Genomic DNA, 12,965 nt, shown 5'->3' with positions numbered 1-12,965 from the left:
CCCACAGTCCAAAGATGTGCAGGTTAGGTGGATTGGCCACGCTAAATTGCCCCTTAGTGTCCGAAAAAAGATTTCAAGTGGAGGTTACGGGGATAGGGCAGATAAGTGGGCTTGGGCAGCACGGTGGCCTAGTGGTTAGCACAACCGCCTCACGGCGCTAAGGTCCCAGGTTCGATCCCGGCTCTGGGTCACTGTCCGTGTGGAGTTTGCACATTCTCCCCGTGTCTGCGTGGGTTTCGCCCCCACAACCCAAAAATGTGCAGAGTAGGTGGATTGGCCACTCTAAATTGCCCCTTAATTGAAAAAAATAATTGGGTAATCTAAATTTATAAAAAAAACAAAAAAAAAAAAAAAAAAGATAAGTGGGCTTAAGTAGGGTGCTCTTTGTAAGGGCCGGTGCAGACTCGATGGGCCGAATGGCCTCCTTCTGCACTGTAAATTCTATGATTATATTCTGATGTCCTAGAGTAATTGTTAAGGAATCATGTGATCTGTAGCAGCTCTACCAACTACAACCAACATCCTGGCGATTACCATAGACTAGAAACGTAACTGGACTAGCCATATAAATACTGTGGCTACGAGAGCAGATAAGAAGTTGGGAATTCTGCAATGAATAACTCACCTTCTGACTGCGAAAGCCTGTCCACCATCTTAAAAGGAACAAAGCGTGTTGTAATACTCGCCACTTGCCTGTACGAGTGCAGCTCCAACAACATTCAAGAATCTCATCACCATTAAAGACAAAGCTCTCCTTTGATTAACACTCCATCCGCCACCTTCACCGTTCATCCCTTCCACCACCAACACACAATGGCAGTAATACAGTAATGTATGCCATCTACAAGATGCACTGCAGCAACTCAGACTCTTGTCGACAGCACCTTCCAATTCGCAACCTCTGCCAACGTAGAAGGGCAAGGGCAGCAAGTGCATGGGAACACCAGCAAATTCCCACCCAAGTCACACCATCCTGACTTGGATGTCAAAATCCTGGAACCCCCTTCCTAAGTACACTGTAGGTGTACCTACACCACATGGACTGCAGCAGTTCAAGAAGTTGGCTCACCATCACCTTCTCAAGGGCAATAAGGGACGGGCAATAAATGCTGGCATAGCCAGAATGCCCACATCCCATGAAATTAAATGGAGTTATGACTGGACCAGATGATCAGCAGTCAGCCATCATCAGCTGAATACAGATGCATAATACTATTATTCCCACCCGTATTGAGGCTGCAACACAGTATCTATGGGGCAAAGTCAGAACACTGGGAGTGACATGCTCCAAATTTGCTTCTAAATAGGCGTTAAGTAATATGCTTGGATTGTCCGAACTTCGTACATCACTTCCTGGTGAACTTTCAAACAAATAATTTCATTTATAAGGCTACAAATGCAGTGCAACAGCACTGCTCACAAACAGCAATAAAAGATTTTGTTGTGAAGTTTTATGCTGCAAAATTAAGTACTAACTCAACAGAAAGCTGCCTGAAAAATACATCATACATTAAAAGTTAAATGTAATGACCACTTTGATGCATAGTTCTCCCACCAGAAAGTACAATGCAATTTATTAGCATTTTCACTGGAACTGATTTATCATTTAATACAACGGCTGCTTTCGAATTAAATGGAATTTCATTCAAATTTACATCAAGCTTCAAATAGGTTAAGAAAATGTAACTTTTCATTTCAATCCTAACCCTTAAATTTTTTTAACGTTCGTCAGATTTCACAAACTATTCTATGCTGCAATAGGTCAAACAAGCTTTGACACTTGCTTGGCAATTATTTTTTTCCCTGAAAGGTAGTGGGCAGGCACTCAATACATTTGGTCTTCATTTACATGAAAATATGTGCCAATCTAATGTTTAACGATAGTCTTCTCAACTACTCAATTTCTGGACTCCTTGTCTACAAATATTAGATGAATAATAAAACAATGTATTTCTGCTGCATCAATTTCCAATGGTTAAAAAATAAAACAAACTTATGTATTGACTGATTCAATTTCCCCCCACTAAATAAGTGTTTCATTATTAATCCTTGGAGCTCCATTTACAGTGTGAAATTTAAGTATCAGACCCTTCATCTCCTGCTATATCAATGGATGAAAATTCAATACTGAGAATCAGAAGTAATACTTTTTTTTTAAATAAAAAGAGGACACACAGCGAGATCAAAACTGAAACCTTACTTATATGTTATTGTTGGGGTCCAGATTAAGTCCATAACTACTGAATCTGTTTCCATCATTAGTCCAGATCACAACTTATTTTGAAAAATTCTCAAATCCCCTCTGGTTTCTTTGTCAGTCATCTTAAATTTGTGTTCTCTAGTTACCGACCCCTTTGTTGATTAAAGAAACATTCAGCTGTATACTACAGGGATCACTCTGTCTAATCACCAATTCATAATGCAGTACTGAACTTATATAATAGCAAAACAAATTGCATTAAGCTATTTAACAGGCAAAGAAATGCACTAAACATTTCCCCGCATTTATTACAATTCTATCCAATACGTCTTTGCTCACGCAGTAGCTGTGTGATGAGTTTGGTTTGATGTGCAGTTTCATAGTCAAGCTTTTTAAAAATTATTAAATGCGTACTAGTACTTTCGTCAAGTACTACTTTGGAAGCCTAGTGTCATTAGAACATTTACTCCCAATCACCAGCAGCACCATAACCTTTGAATCGATGTGCTCACTGCACGTGCTTTTTGCCACATGTAGCATACAGCTAGAAATAAAAATATGCAAAATTAAGACCTCCCCCTTAATAATGGAGTGGATAAAGACACAGCTTTTGGAATCACGGAACCAAATAAGCGTCATGCTCTCTGGTTCAGTCCCTGATCCATGTTAAATCTACCACAGCAGCTGTGGTGCAGCAATTGGGTGAAAGAGCAAAAGACTTGGTAAAGCTTTTATTCATGCCTTGCCTTAGGCTTGCCTGCAATGCCTTTTGCAGAGAACAGCTTATCAATACTATGTAAGCTCCCACACAAAGAATGGTCATTAGAGCAAGGTATGGAAGGCTTCCATCATTTGTCAAAGCACAAGAGTCACCAGTTTCAAAGTGGGGAAAGACTGGCTGAGATAAATAAACCATTCATAAACGAAAATTCATTTTAAACTAAGCTGATGCTTTTAAATTAAATCAGTCTTCTTTCTCAGTTTTATTAAAACATGAAACTTGGTATTGCTATTACAATAATTCTTATTTATCATAATTGGAACAAGACAAATGTAAACCAGTATAAAAAAAGAGAAACTAGGCATTAGGTCTTTCAAATTCCAGATAGCAATGCACACCCTTCATACATCAAATCTGTGACAATCCATATCTAAAAATGGAAGCTTACACAGAAGTACTTCAAGTCTTCAACAAGAATACTGTGCAAACCTTGCATACATTGGAATCATAAAACGTTCTCAGAACAATTATTTTGCAGTTTTTAGCATCAAGCTTTTCCAGTCTACACATGTTTCCAAGCTAAACCAGGACACCATGGGTAGGGCTCCAAGGAAACAAAGCACTCCCTCAAAGAAACAAGAGTTAGGCGCTGGGCAAACTGAACCACATATCAACAACAACTTGGATTTAAAAAGGACGTTTAATGCAACAAAACATCCCACACAAGGCGATATTAGAGCAGGCGACCAAAGCTTGCTCAAAGAGGCAAGTAGGTTTTCAGTGGAGAGGTTTAGCAAGAGAAATCAAAGTTTAGGATCTAGCAGCTGTAAATGATGGGATGATTAAGATCAATGATGCTCATATGGTCTGAACTGAAGGAACAGAAATATGATGGTAGTAAGGTTGAAGACAATAACAAAGATTGGGAATTTGAGGTTATGGAGAACAAGAACAAAGAAAAGTACAGCACAGGAACAGGCCCTTCAAAACTGTGCCGACCATGCTGCCCGTCTAAACTAAAATCTTCTACACTTCCTGGGTCCGCATACCTCTATTCCCATCCTATTCATGTATTTGTCAAGATGCCCCTTAAATGTCACCATTGTCCCTGCTTCCACCACCTCCGCCGGCAGCGAGTTCCAGGCACCCACTACCATCTGTGTAAAAAAACTTGTCTCGTACATCTCCTCTAAACCTTGCCCCTCGCACCTTAAACCTATGCCCCCCAGTAATTGACCCCTCTACCCTGGGAAAAACCTCTGACTATTCACCCTGTCTATGCCCCACATAATTAAGAATGACCATTTTTTAAAATCAAGGCACTGCATAACTGGGAGCCACTGATAGCCAGCAAACAAATGGGTGATGAAAGAATGGGACTTGGCGTTAGCTAGGCCATGGGCAGCAGTTGCTTGGATCGCATCAAGTTTCCAGAGGGTAGAATGTGGAGGGCTAACCAGGAATGCATTGAAAAGGCCAAATCCAAAAGGAGCAAAGGAATGAGGGCTGAGGTAGGGGCAATTCAGGTGATGTTATGGAGGTGGAAACAAGCCAATTTGGTGTTAGGGTGGATATGTCGGCAGAAACCTCAGACTATTCATCAGGGAGTGGGATGGAGTTCGCTGCTTGAGAACTGAGTTGATGTTGGGGGCCAAAGACACTGGCTTTGGTCACCTTCTAAATGTATGGTTGTAGCATATTTCCATCCATGTAGTGCTAGGTGTCAGACTAGCAATCTGTCAATTTAAGACAGTAGAATGCCAAGAGAGATGGTGATGATGTAGAGCTGGGTGCCATCAGAATATGCAAAGAAACTGACAGCATTTTCAGATGCCATTACCAAGGTGCAACATATACATAAGGCTAATTCTTATGCCAAAATTGGATTCGCAGAATAATAATAATAATCGTTATTATTGTCACAAGTAGGCTTACAATGACGTTACTGTGAAAAGTCCCTAGTTGCCATATTACGGCGCCTATTCGGGTACACTGAGGGAGAATTCCGAATGTCCAATTCATCTAACAAGCACGTCTTTCGGGACTTGTGGGAAGAAACCGGAGCACCCCGGAGGAAACCCACACAGACACAGGGAGAATGTGCAGACTCCACACAGTGACCCAAGCCGGAATCGAACCTGGGACCCTGGCACTGTGAAACAACAGTGCTAACCACTTTGCTACCATGCCTCAGAAAATACCAGAGATGTCAGTAGAGGAAGTAAGGCATTGCAAATGATTCTCGGGCTACGAAAGGGTAGATAACTAGACAGCTGTAGCCCCACCCTGCTGGATGACAGTAGATTAGAGGAGGATGATGTGATCAACCCTGTTAAGGGCTGCAGACAGCGTGAGAAACGCCAACAGAGAAAGTATATATTTTGTCACAGTCACACTGCAGGCCTCCTTCTGCACTGTATGTTCTATGTTCTAATGTTCTATGTTCATTTATGACATTGATACAAGCCATCTCACAAACAATATGAGCCTGAAGAGAGCACGAGTGGAGGTCAGACAGAAACTAGAGAAAGATGCGAGTTTGGGTAAGGGTAGGAAGGTTTAGCCCAAAGGGTTAGGAGAAAGGAGAGAAGTGGTAGAAGTAGCTGATCAGATAGTCTCAAACAAGTCAATGAGCTCCTCACACATGTTGCTAGAGCAAACAGGAGAGAAATGCCGCTGGAGTAGCAAGCAGTTTGGCAGATGAGGGAGAACCCAATAGTGCTTTATATGGTTCAGATCTGATGGTGAACAATTAAACCAGATTTCTCTCCAGCATGTGTCTCTTGGACTTAAAAGTGGAGATGAGTGTCATACTCGGGGAATGGCGAGGATGAGAAAGTAATCATTTTAATGAGGACCAAGACAAAGTTGAACGGTGAGCTTGTGGTTGGACAGATAAGTAACTGCAACAGATAAGAAACTACCACTACCTCCATCAGTCCCAGCAGGGTAATAGGTGGAAGGGCTAACAAGATAAGGAAGCTTCATTTAGGGGAAGATGTCATCACCCTCAACCAGGTTTCCATTAAGGTCATCATGTTGATGTAATATTCACAGCAAGTTCATGGAGGTAAGCCTCTTCCAGAGGCTTGGGAACCGATAACCTCCTTTTCCATTTGGAAACCGCTTGCATTGCAACGGTAGAAATATACAAAATAAAGGTAAATCCATACATATTGAAAAGTACTAACTTTCATGTGAGACCAAATCAGTCTCCATTAAGTACTTTGGTTCAATTTCAAAGCTGCAGTAAAAAATACAAGCCCAAAAAATGTTTTTAACGGTTTTATTAACCGTTAACGGTTTTAACGGGCAGCACAGTAGCACAAGTGGCTAGCACTGTGGCTTCACAGCGCCAGGGTCCCAGGTTCAATTCCCTGCTGGGTCACTGTCTGTGAGGAGTCTGCACGTTCACCCGGTGCTCCGGTTTCCTCCCACAGTCCAAAGACGTGTAGGTTAGGTGGATTGGCCATGATAAATTGCCCTTAGCGACCAAAAGGTTAGGAGGGGTTATTGGGTTACGGAGATAGGGTGGAAGTGAGGGCTTAAGTGGGTCGGTACAGACTCGATGGGCCGAATGGCCTCCTTCTGCACTGTATGTTCTATGTTCTAAGTTATTAAAGGTTAAGAACTTAAACTGTCACAAATGAAGACCCATCAGTAACTCAACTGAAATGTTACAGCAGAAAAGTTCAATATTTGTAATTGCCCCCCCCCCCCCCCCACGCCTTCTACTGCTTCCCCACCCTGCATTCTTTCCACACACTGCCATATTTTCATTGCACAGCTGTGTTTTGTGACCGTCGGATTAAACAATACATCAGTATGGAACACTTGCACTAACACAGCATTGGTTTTCTTTGCTGCAACACTGGCCTTAACCTTCAAAAATGAAACTGCTGAAAGAGAGCTTCCATCACCCAACCACCCAAAAACATATTTAACCTCAGTTGTAGAACAAAATAAAATTATTACTCAGTGAAATTAGTAAAACTGGTTCTGTACACATATTAAAATAAATGAAAATTTTCAAATGCTTGGCATTGATAATTTACTCCGAGGGATCCAGCAGAAAACTCAATTCAGCCAGTGACTGCAGGCTGCGTTCACATTAGGGTGTGGGCAACTGAACAGAACCGTATATACAGAAAAATTACACTTGTGCTCACAAATTAAAATTCATGCATTCAAATCACAGTCTTTTTTCCGAATGCCAATTACCAATTGACTGTATTACACAATAAAATTGCTTGCTTATATGAGCTAAAACAGTAATCCTGATTACTTTAATACAGAAATAACGCAACAGCCTTAACACCATGTGCAAACATAGCCAAACATACCGAATGAAGCTACATACCGAATAAAGCTAAATATGATTTTACTATTTTTTTTAACGCTTCACAGATTTTAATATACCAGATAAAAACGGTACCTGTGTGGCACATCAGTCAGCACCAAGTACATTATTTACTAGGAAGTCTGCATCAGATATGCGTCTGCATGCTTTATGGCTGTTAAAAGGTAGCACACTATCTAGCAAGGTTGAAGTGCTCTATTCCGTTTCCGAATCACTATTTAGCAGGAAACTACTGCTGGGTGTCTGAGCATGCCCAGCATCAACTGTGGGATTGGGAGAGCAGTTATCTGGCCGAGAAACCACATCCCAAACCAAGGCCTAAAACTACAGCCTTGAACTTGGTGCAACAAAATAAAGCTTTTTAGAATTTGCCATCTAATAAAATAGCTTCCTCCATGCAAATTTCTACGCTTGATCTCTGTTAAGACCTGTAAACTATATCGCAATAAAGCACCCACAAACCAGACATGTAATTTATTCTAAAATGAAACAAGAATTGCTCTTCTTTACTGTTATTTAGTATTTTTAAGTTAATACAGCAACAATATTTACCACAACATCCTAAAGGGAAGTTTAACATTGAAAAGTGAATTCAAACCAATATATCATAAACAAACATCCCTGCACATCCTGACAAAAAAATGCGATTAAACCCAAACCACACTAACACATCCATTCATTATCCCCATTAGTACAATGATTTATTCAATATCACAACAAATCACTGAATCATTTCCTAATAGCCATGCCCTTGGCTGAACATCAAGCCCCTTCACAAACCAAATTTTACAATTTAGAAATGCAACTGGACGAATACACACCATTTTGTTTCAAGTCACAGTGCAATTTACAAAGCAACATTCCTTTCTCTCCACTCCACCCCCCCCCCCCCCCCCCCCGCAATTCTTAAAGAACTTAATTATAAAGCAAGTACTTTCTTCCATAAGCATATGGTCTTCTATAAATAATACAATGTGAAAACAAGAACCATGAAACGAGATTGCACCACAATACAAATTAAACATGAACAACCCGAAGAGATCATCACTACCCACTATTCTGGCTGGGCTTCACCCCAGTGGTACAACAATCTCTCTCCATTTTGTAACAAGGCTTTTGTTTCAAGCCCGGAAGTGTAAAAAAGAACACACACGTTTACAGAGTGAAAAAATTCCCAGGAAAAATAAACAATGAAAATGGTCAGACTCCAGACCCCCAATTCAGGGAGAGGCCAGAGTACAATTTCTGAGTCGGAATATGAAATATGCGCCATACTGTAAACTCGCCGTATGTCGCTGCACAAAACACGTAATTGTGTCCATAATTCTCCATGTGTCAAGATTTTTTCTATTTTGAAGAGATAAAAATCAATCTGTATAAAACACTGTAGATTTAAACTAGCTCTGTGGGCTACAGGCCTGTAGATTTTAATGGAGAGCTGCAGGCTGACTGCAGTGGAGTTGGTGTGTCTGTAACCGGCATTTTCTGAAGACGTGTCACACACACACACAGACACACACACAACATGCACAGAGTCCCTAACCTCCCCCAACCCACCACACACACACACACACCAAGCTTTCTTTATTTTTTTTAACACAATTTTTCAAGGGGGAAAAAAATCTCTCCAGGAAAAATATTTCATTTATTTTATTTTAAAAAGTCACACACAAAAACGTATGAACACGAGAGCAAACCCTCTCAGAAATAGCAAGTCTTCAATCTCACCAGGTTCTTTTCTACAGGATTTTTGTCTCCCTTAGGGAAAAAGTAAGAGCCTATGACTTATGTCTCAAATCCTGAAATAGAGAGATGTTTCTAGATGTGTTGCTACCTTATTTTTAAACTGGAGAGTGGGGGCGGGGGGGAGGTGGGGGTAAGTTTAAAAAAAAAGAAAAATCGAAACAAGATTACTCCCTGTTCGTCGTTAAGAGCTTCTTTTCTATCCCCCCCTCTCCACATTTCAGTCACCATCCTTTAAATCAGCCCAAGCACAAAGCAATTTCTTTCAGAAACATTGAACAGTAAATGTAATTTCTTCTTTTTAAAAAAAAAGAGGCTTTACTAAAAAACCTTGAACCCATCCACACTTGCAACAAGTGCCCAGAAACCAAACAGATCTTAAAGATTTTACTTCTAACCCCAAGTAACCTATAGTGACAACGTTAGCCACCCAGACCCTCCAAAAAAATGAACCAACAGTAATCAAAAAAATAAGGTTTAAGAATATCTCCTCGGCTTAAGTTACTATTTTTTTGGAATTTTTTATATATACATATATCGATCAATTGAATGTTTCCCAAAAAGTGAAGGATACGAAGCAGGCTGTTGTAGTCCTCTTATTACAGGCTGTGGTTTGGCTTTCTGTGGTAAGCTCATTTCAGGCTGAGGAAGACAAAAAAAAGAAAAACCAGGCGGATTTTTTGTTGTATAGAGAGACAGAGAGATGTACCTCAGGGTGTCCTCCCTCAGAAGGACGTTTCCCACGTGAGTTTACCTGCAAATCACAAAAATAATAGCATTGGTAGATGGCCCAGAGTGTGAACTAGCAGCGGGGCTCGTCCTTTGAGTGAAAGAGTCAAGCTTTAGGACGGATGCAAGCGATTTTTTACACACAAACCAACATGGCGAACCAAGCCGCTCTCAGTCCGAGAAGACGGACGCCCGGCGGCCCTCGGCAACTTCCGGAAAACTTCGACGCCGGCTGCTCGGCAACTTCCGGAAAGCCTCGGCTCGCCCCTCCCCCGCCCTGCCACCACTTCCTTCGGCTGTTTCCGGAAACTTCACAGCAAAGAGCAGGGTCACCCTTTGGGGCAAGCACAGCTCCCCTGTCACTTAGGTTTCAATTAACATGGGCACAGTCATAAGTGTAAACAACAGCAGTGGCAGGAATTGCGAGCCCCACCTTCAATTAGGACATAACTTGGTGCAAAAGTGTTTGAGACGTGTAAAGTTACGGGGTCAAGGCAGGAGAATGGGGATGAGAAACATATCAGCCATGATCTAATGGCAGAGCAGACTCTACGGGCCGAATGGCCTAAATCTGCTCCTGTATCTTATGGTCTTACTAATAGGACATGGAATATAAGAACACACAGGAACAGGAGTAGGCGTCTCTGCCCATCAAGACTACTCTGCCATTGATGTTGATTGAGGGATAAATATTGGTCAGAGGAGAATTCTCCCTCAAAATGCTGTGCTTCTTTTAATAAATGTGTCCATTCTGTGCATGCAAGTGAGGCTGCAAGGCCAGTATTTAATTCACAGCCCATGTTGTGCTTGAGAAGTTGGTGATGAGCCTCCTTAAACTGTTGCAGTCACAGTACAGCACAGAACAGGCCCCTCAGCCCTCGATGTGTCAATGTGTCCTTGTGGTAAATATACTTCTTACAGTGCTGGGAAAAAGAAAGTTTTTGATTTTGCTGTAGTAAAGGAATAGCAATAAAAGCAAAATCCTGGAGATGCTGGAAATCTGAAATTAAAACAGAAAATGCCTGGTAGCATCTGTTGTTTATATTAAGGGGCGATTTAGCGTGGCCAATCTGCCTACCCTACACATCTTTTGGGTTGTGGGGGTGAGACCCACACAGACACACAGGGAGAATGTGCAAACCCCAAATGGAGCCTGGCAGCATCTGTGGAAATAAGCAGAGTTTTTTTTCCTTTTTTTTTAAATTTAGAGAGTCCAATTAATTTTTTCCAATTAAGGGGCAATTTAGCGTGGCCAATCCACCTAACCTGCATATCTTTGGGCTGTGGTGGCGAAACCCACACAAACAGGGGGATAATGTCCAACTCCACACGGACAGTGACCCAGAGCCGGGATCGAACCTGGCACCTCGGCGCCATGAGGCAGCAGCACTAACCACTGCGCCACGGTGCTGCCCGAGATAAGTAGAGTTAACACTTCAAGTCCAATATGATTCTTCTTTGGAACTCACGATATATGTCCAAGTCAGGAAGGTGCGCAATTTGGTCGGGAACTTGGGGGTGGCGGCGTTCCCACATGTTCACTGCCCTTGTCCTTCTTGGTGTCAGAAGTCACAGATTTAAGAGGTGCTGCTCACCAAGTCTTGAACTTGTGATGTGCATTTTGCAGATGGCAGAAGTACTACAGGCATGGTCTTACATGGTGGTGTAAGGCGAGCCAATTTGTCTTTGCGCTTTGCCTTGGGTGGTGCTGAGCTTCTTGAGTGCTGTTTTAATCTGCACTCATCGAACAATTAGAGAAAATTCTTGACATGTGCCTTTTATTGGCAAGACTTTAGGGATTCAAGAGGTGAGTTACAAAACACAGGATTCCAGCCTTTCGCCTGCTTTGTAGCCACAGTATTTGTGTAACTGGTTGATGCACGATCAATAACTCCCGAAGCAAGATTGTAGGACAATTGAAGGCTTTATTGAATGAGAAGTTTCCCCCAGCAGGGCAGGTACAGAATGCAGCAGCTAGGGAAACACAGCATCTTATACTCCGCCTTACTGGGCGGAACCAGCAGACAGGCTTCACCAATGATCTTACAGTATCAGGTACCTCCAACACCAATGATCTTACAGCATCAGGTAGCTCCAATCTAGGTACCGTAATACCCCTAATACCGACTACCATACTGGTCCAGTTAAATTTCTGGTTAATGGTAATATGTCCCAGGATGTAGATGGCAAGCTATTGTACAGTATATTCAGTTATGCACCAGCTAATTTCTGCTGGTGCATCATCCTTGGGAAGATTACGATAAATGCAAGTCTTTCTCTTTTCTATCTTCCACACCCTCAGGATATCCCAAAAGAAATTAAAGACTTCTGTTTATACAGGAGGAGATGTTCAACCCACATTCACCATCAGAGAGAATGACGATGTGGGCGGAAAATCCAGGGAGAATCGGGAAACACAATTCTCTCCAGCGAGATCCCATTTCTGAATTTTCCCTGTCCCTCCCTGGTGAGGTTACAAGGTTCATGCCTGCTAAAGTTGAGAATGTCATTTTAATGTATTTGAATACATTTTCACATCATTACCCAGCCCCTCCCACCATGTGATCTCCCCTCACTGAATAGTCATAATATCGCCCCCAGGAGGAGAAGAACATGCCCGGCAATCCCCTGGCACTGACCCCTGGCCCTCATGGGACCCCCATGATGCGGGAGGGGTGGTTATATGCCATTTATGTGTGGTGGAGGGGAGAGCGCGGGCAGTGAGAGGGGAACCTGAAGGCATGGGGGGAGAGCAGACACTGAGGGAGAGGGAAGGCTGGTGATATGCCCATAGTGATAGTGGGGAATGTGAGCTCCCGATGATCGTCTGAGGGGGAGGGCAGCCCCTGATGATTGTCTAGTTTGGGGGGGAAGCCCCCGATACCTCTAGATGTAGGGGGCGGAGTTGATGTTCAATTCTGATTGGCGTGCCCTTTAAAGATGGCGCCCCGATTTCTATGGAGCCAGGAGCCAGTACTATCAGGCCCGCCCCACCAGAGTGATGGTGTAAATCACGGCCACTTTTTTTGAACTCAGACAGATTCAAGAACTGGGGAGAAAACTGGTCGGGGTAGCTGAAGAGCTTCACGCCAGTTTTCATTCGGAGCTTGAAACTTGGTAAGATTCTCCCCATAGTGTTTATCAGACATCTCAAAGAACTTTACAGCCATTGACGTACTTCTTGAAGATTAATCACTGTTGAAATATAGGGA

The 12,965-nt window shown here is 42.4% G+C and overlaps 1 protein-coding gene across 25 annotated transcripts in view; it reads right to left on the bottom strand.

The window, feature by feature from the left end:
* The window catches only part of LOC119979278 (eukaryotic translation initiation factor 4 gamma 3-like), a 504,690-nt gene extending 494,736 nt beyond the window's left edge, over positions 1-9,954 (bottom strand). For 15 of the 25 annotated variants that reach the window (XM_038821282.1, XM_038821283.1, XM_038821288.1 and 12 more), the window contains exons 1-2: positions 9,779-9,954; positions 9,599-9,666 (exon numbers count right to left, since the gene is read on the bottom strand). In XM_038821282.1, the coding sequence (XP_038677210.1) occupies positions 9,599-9,660 (62 nt within the window). In that variant the 5' untranslated portion in view covers positions 9,661-9,666; positions 9,779-9,954. Of the gene's footprint in view, positions 1-7,356; positions 7,487-8,556; positions 8,733-9,598; positions 9,667-9,778 lie in introns of those variants that run through there. The other 10 variants (XM_038821302.1, XM_038821301.1, XM_038821296.1 and 7 more) reach the window with 8 other exon arrangements.
* Positions 9,955-12,965: the final 3,011 nt, after the last annotated feature.

Source organism: Scyliorhinus canicula, chromosome 16, assembly GCF_902713615.1.
Source record: "Scyliorhinus canicula chromosome 16, sScyCan1.1, whole genome shotgun sequence".
Classification (NCBI taxonomy): domain Eukaryota; kingdom Metazoa; phylum Chordata; class Chondrichthyes; order Carcharhiniformes; family Scyliorhinidae; genus Scyliorhinus; species Scyliorhinus canicula.
The sequence above is the reverse complement of the archived record's forward strand: the minus strand, read 5'-3'. Positions and strand labels throughout refer to the sequence as shown.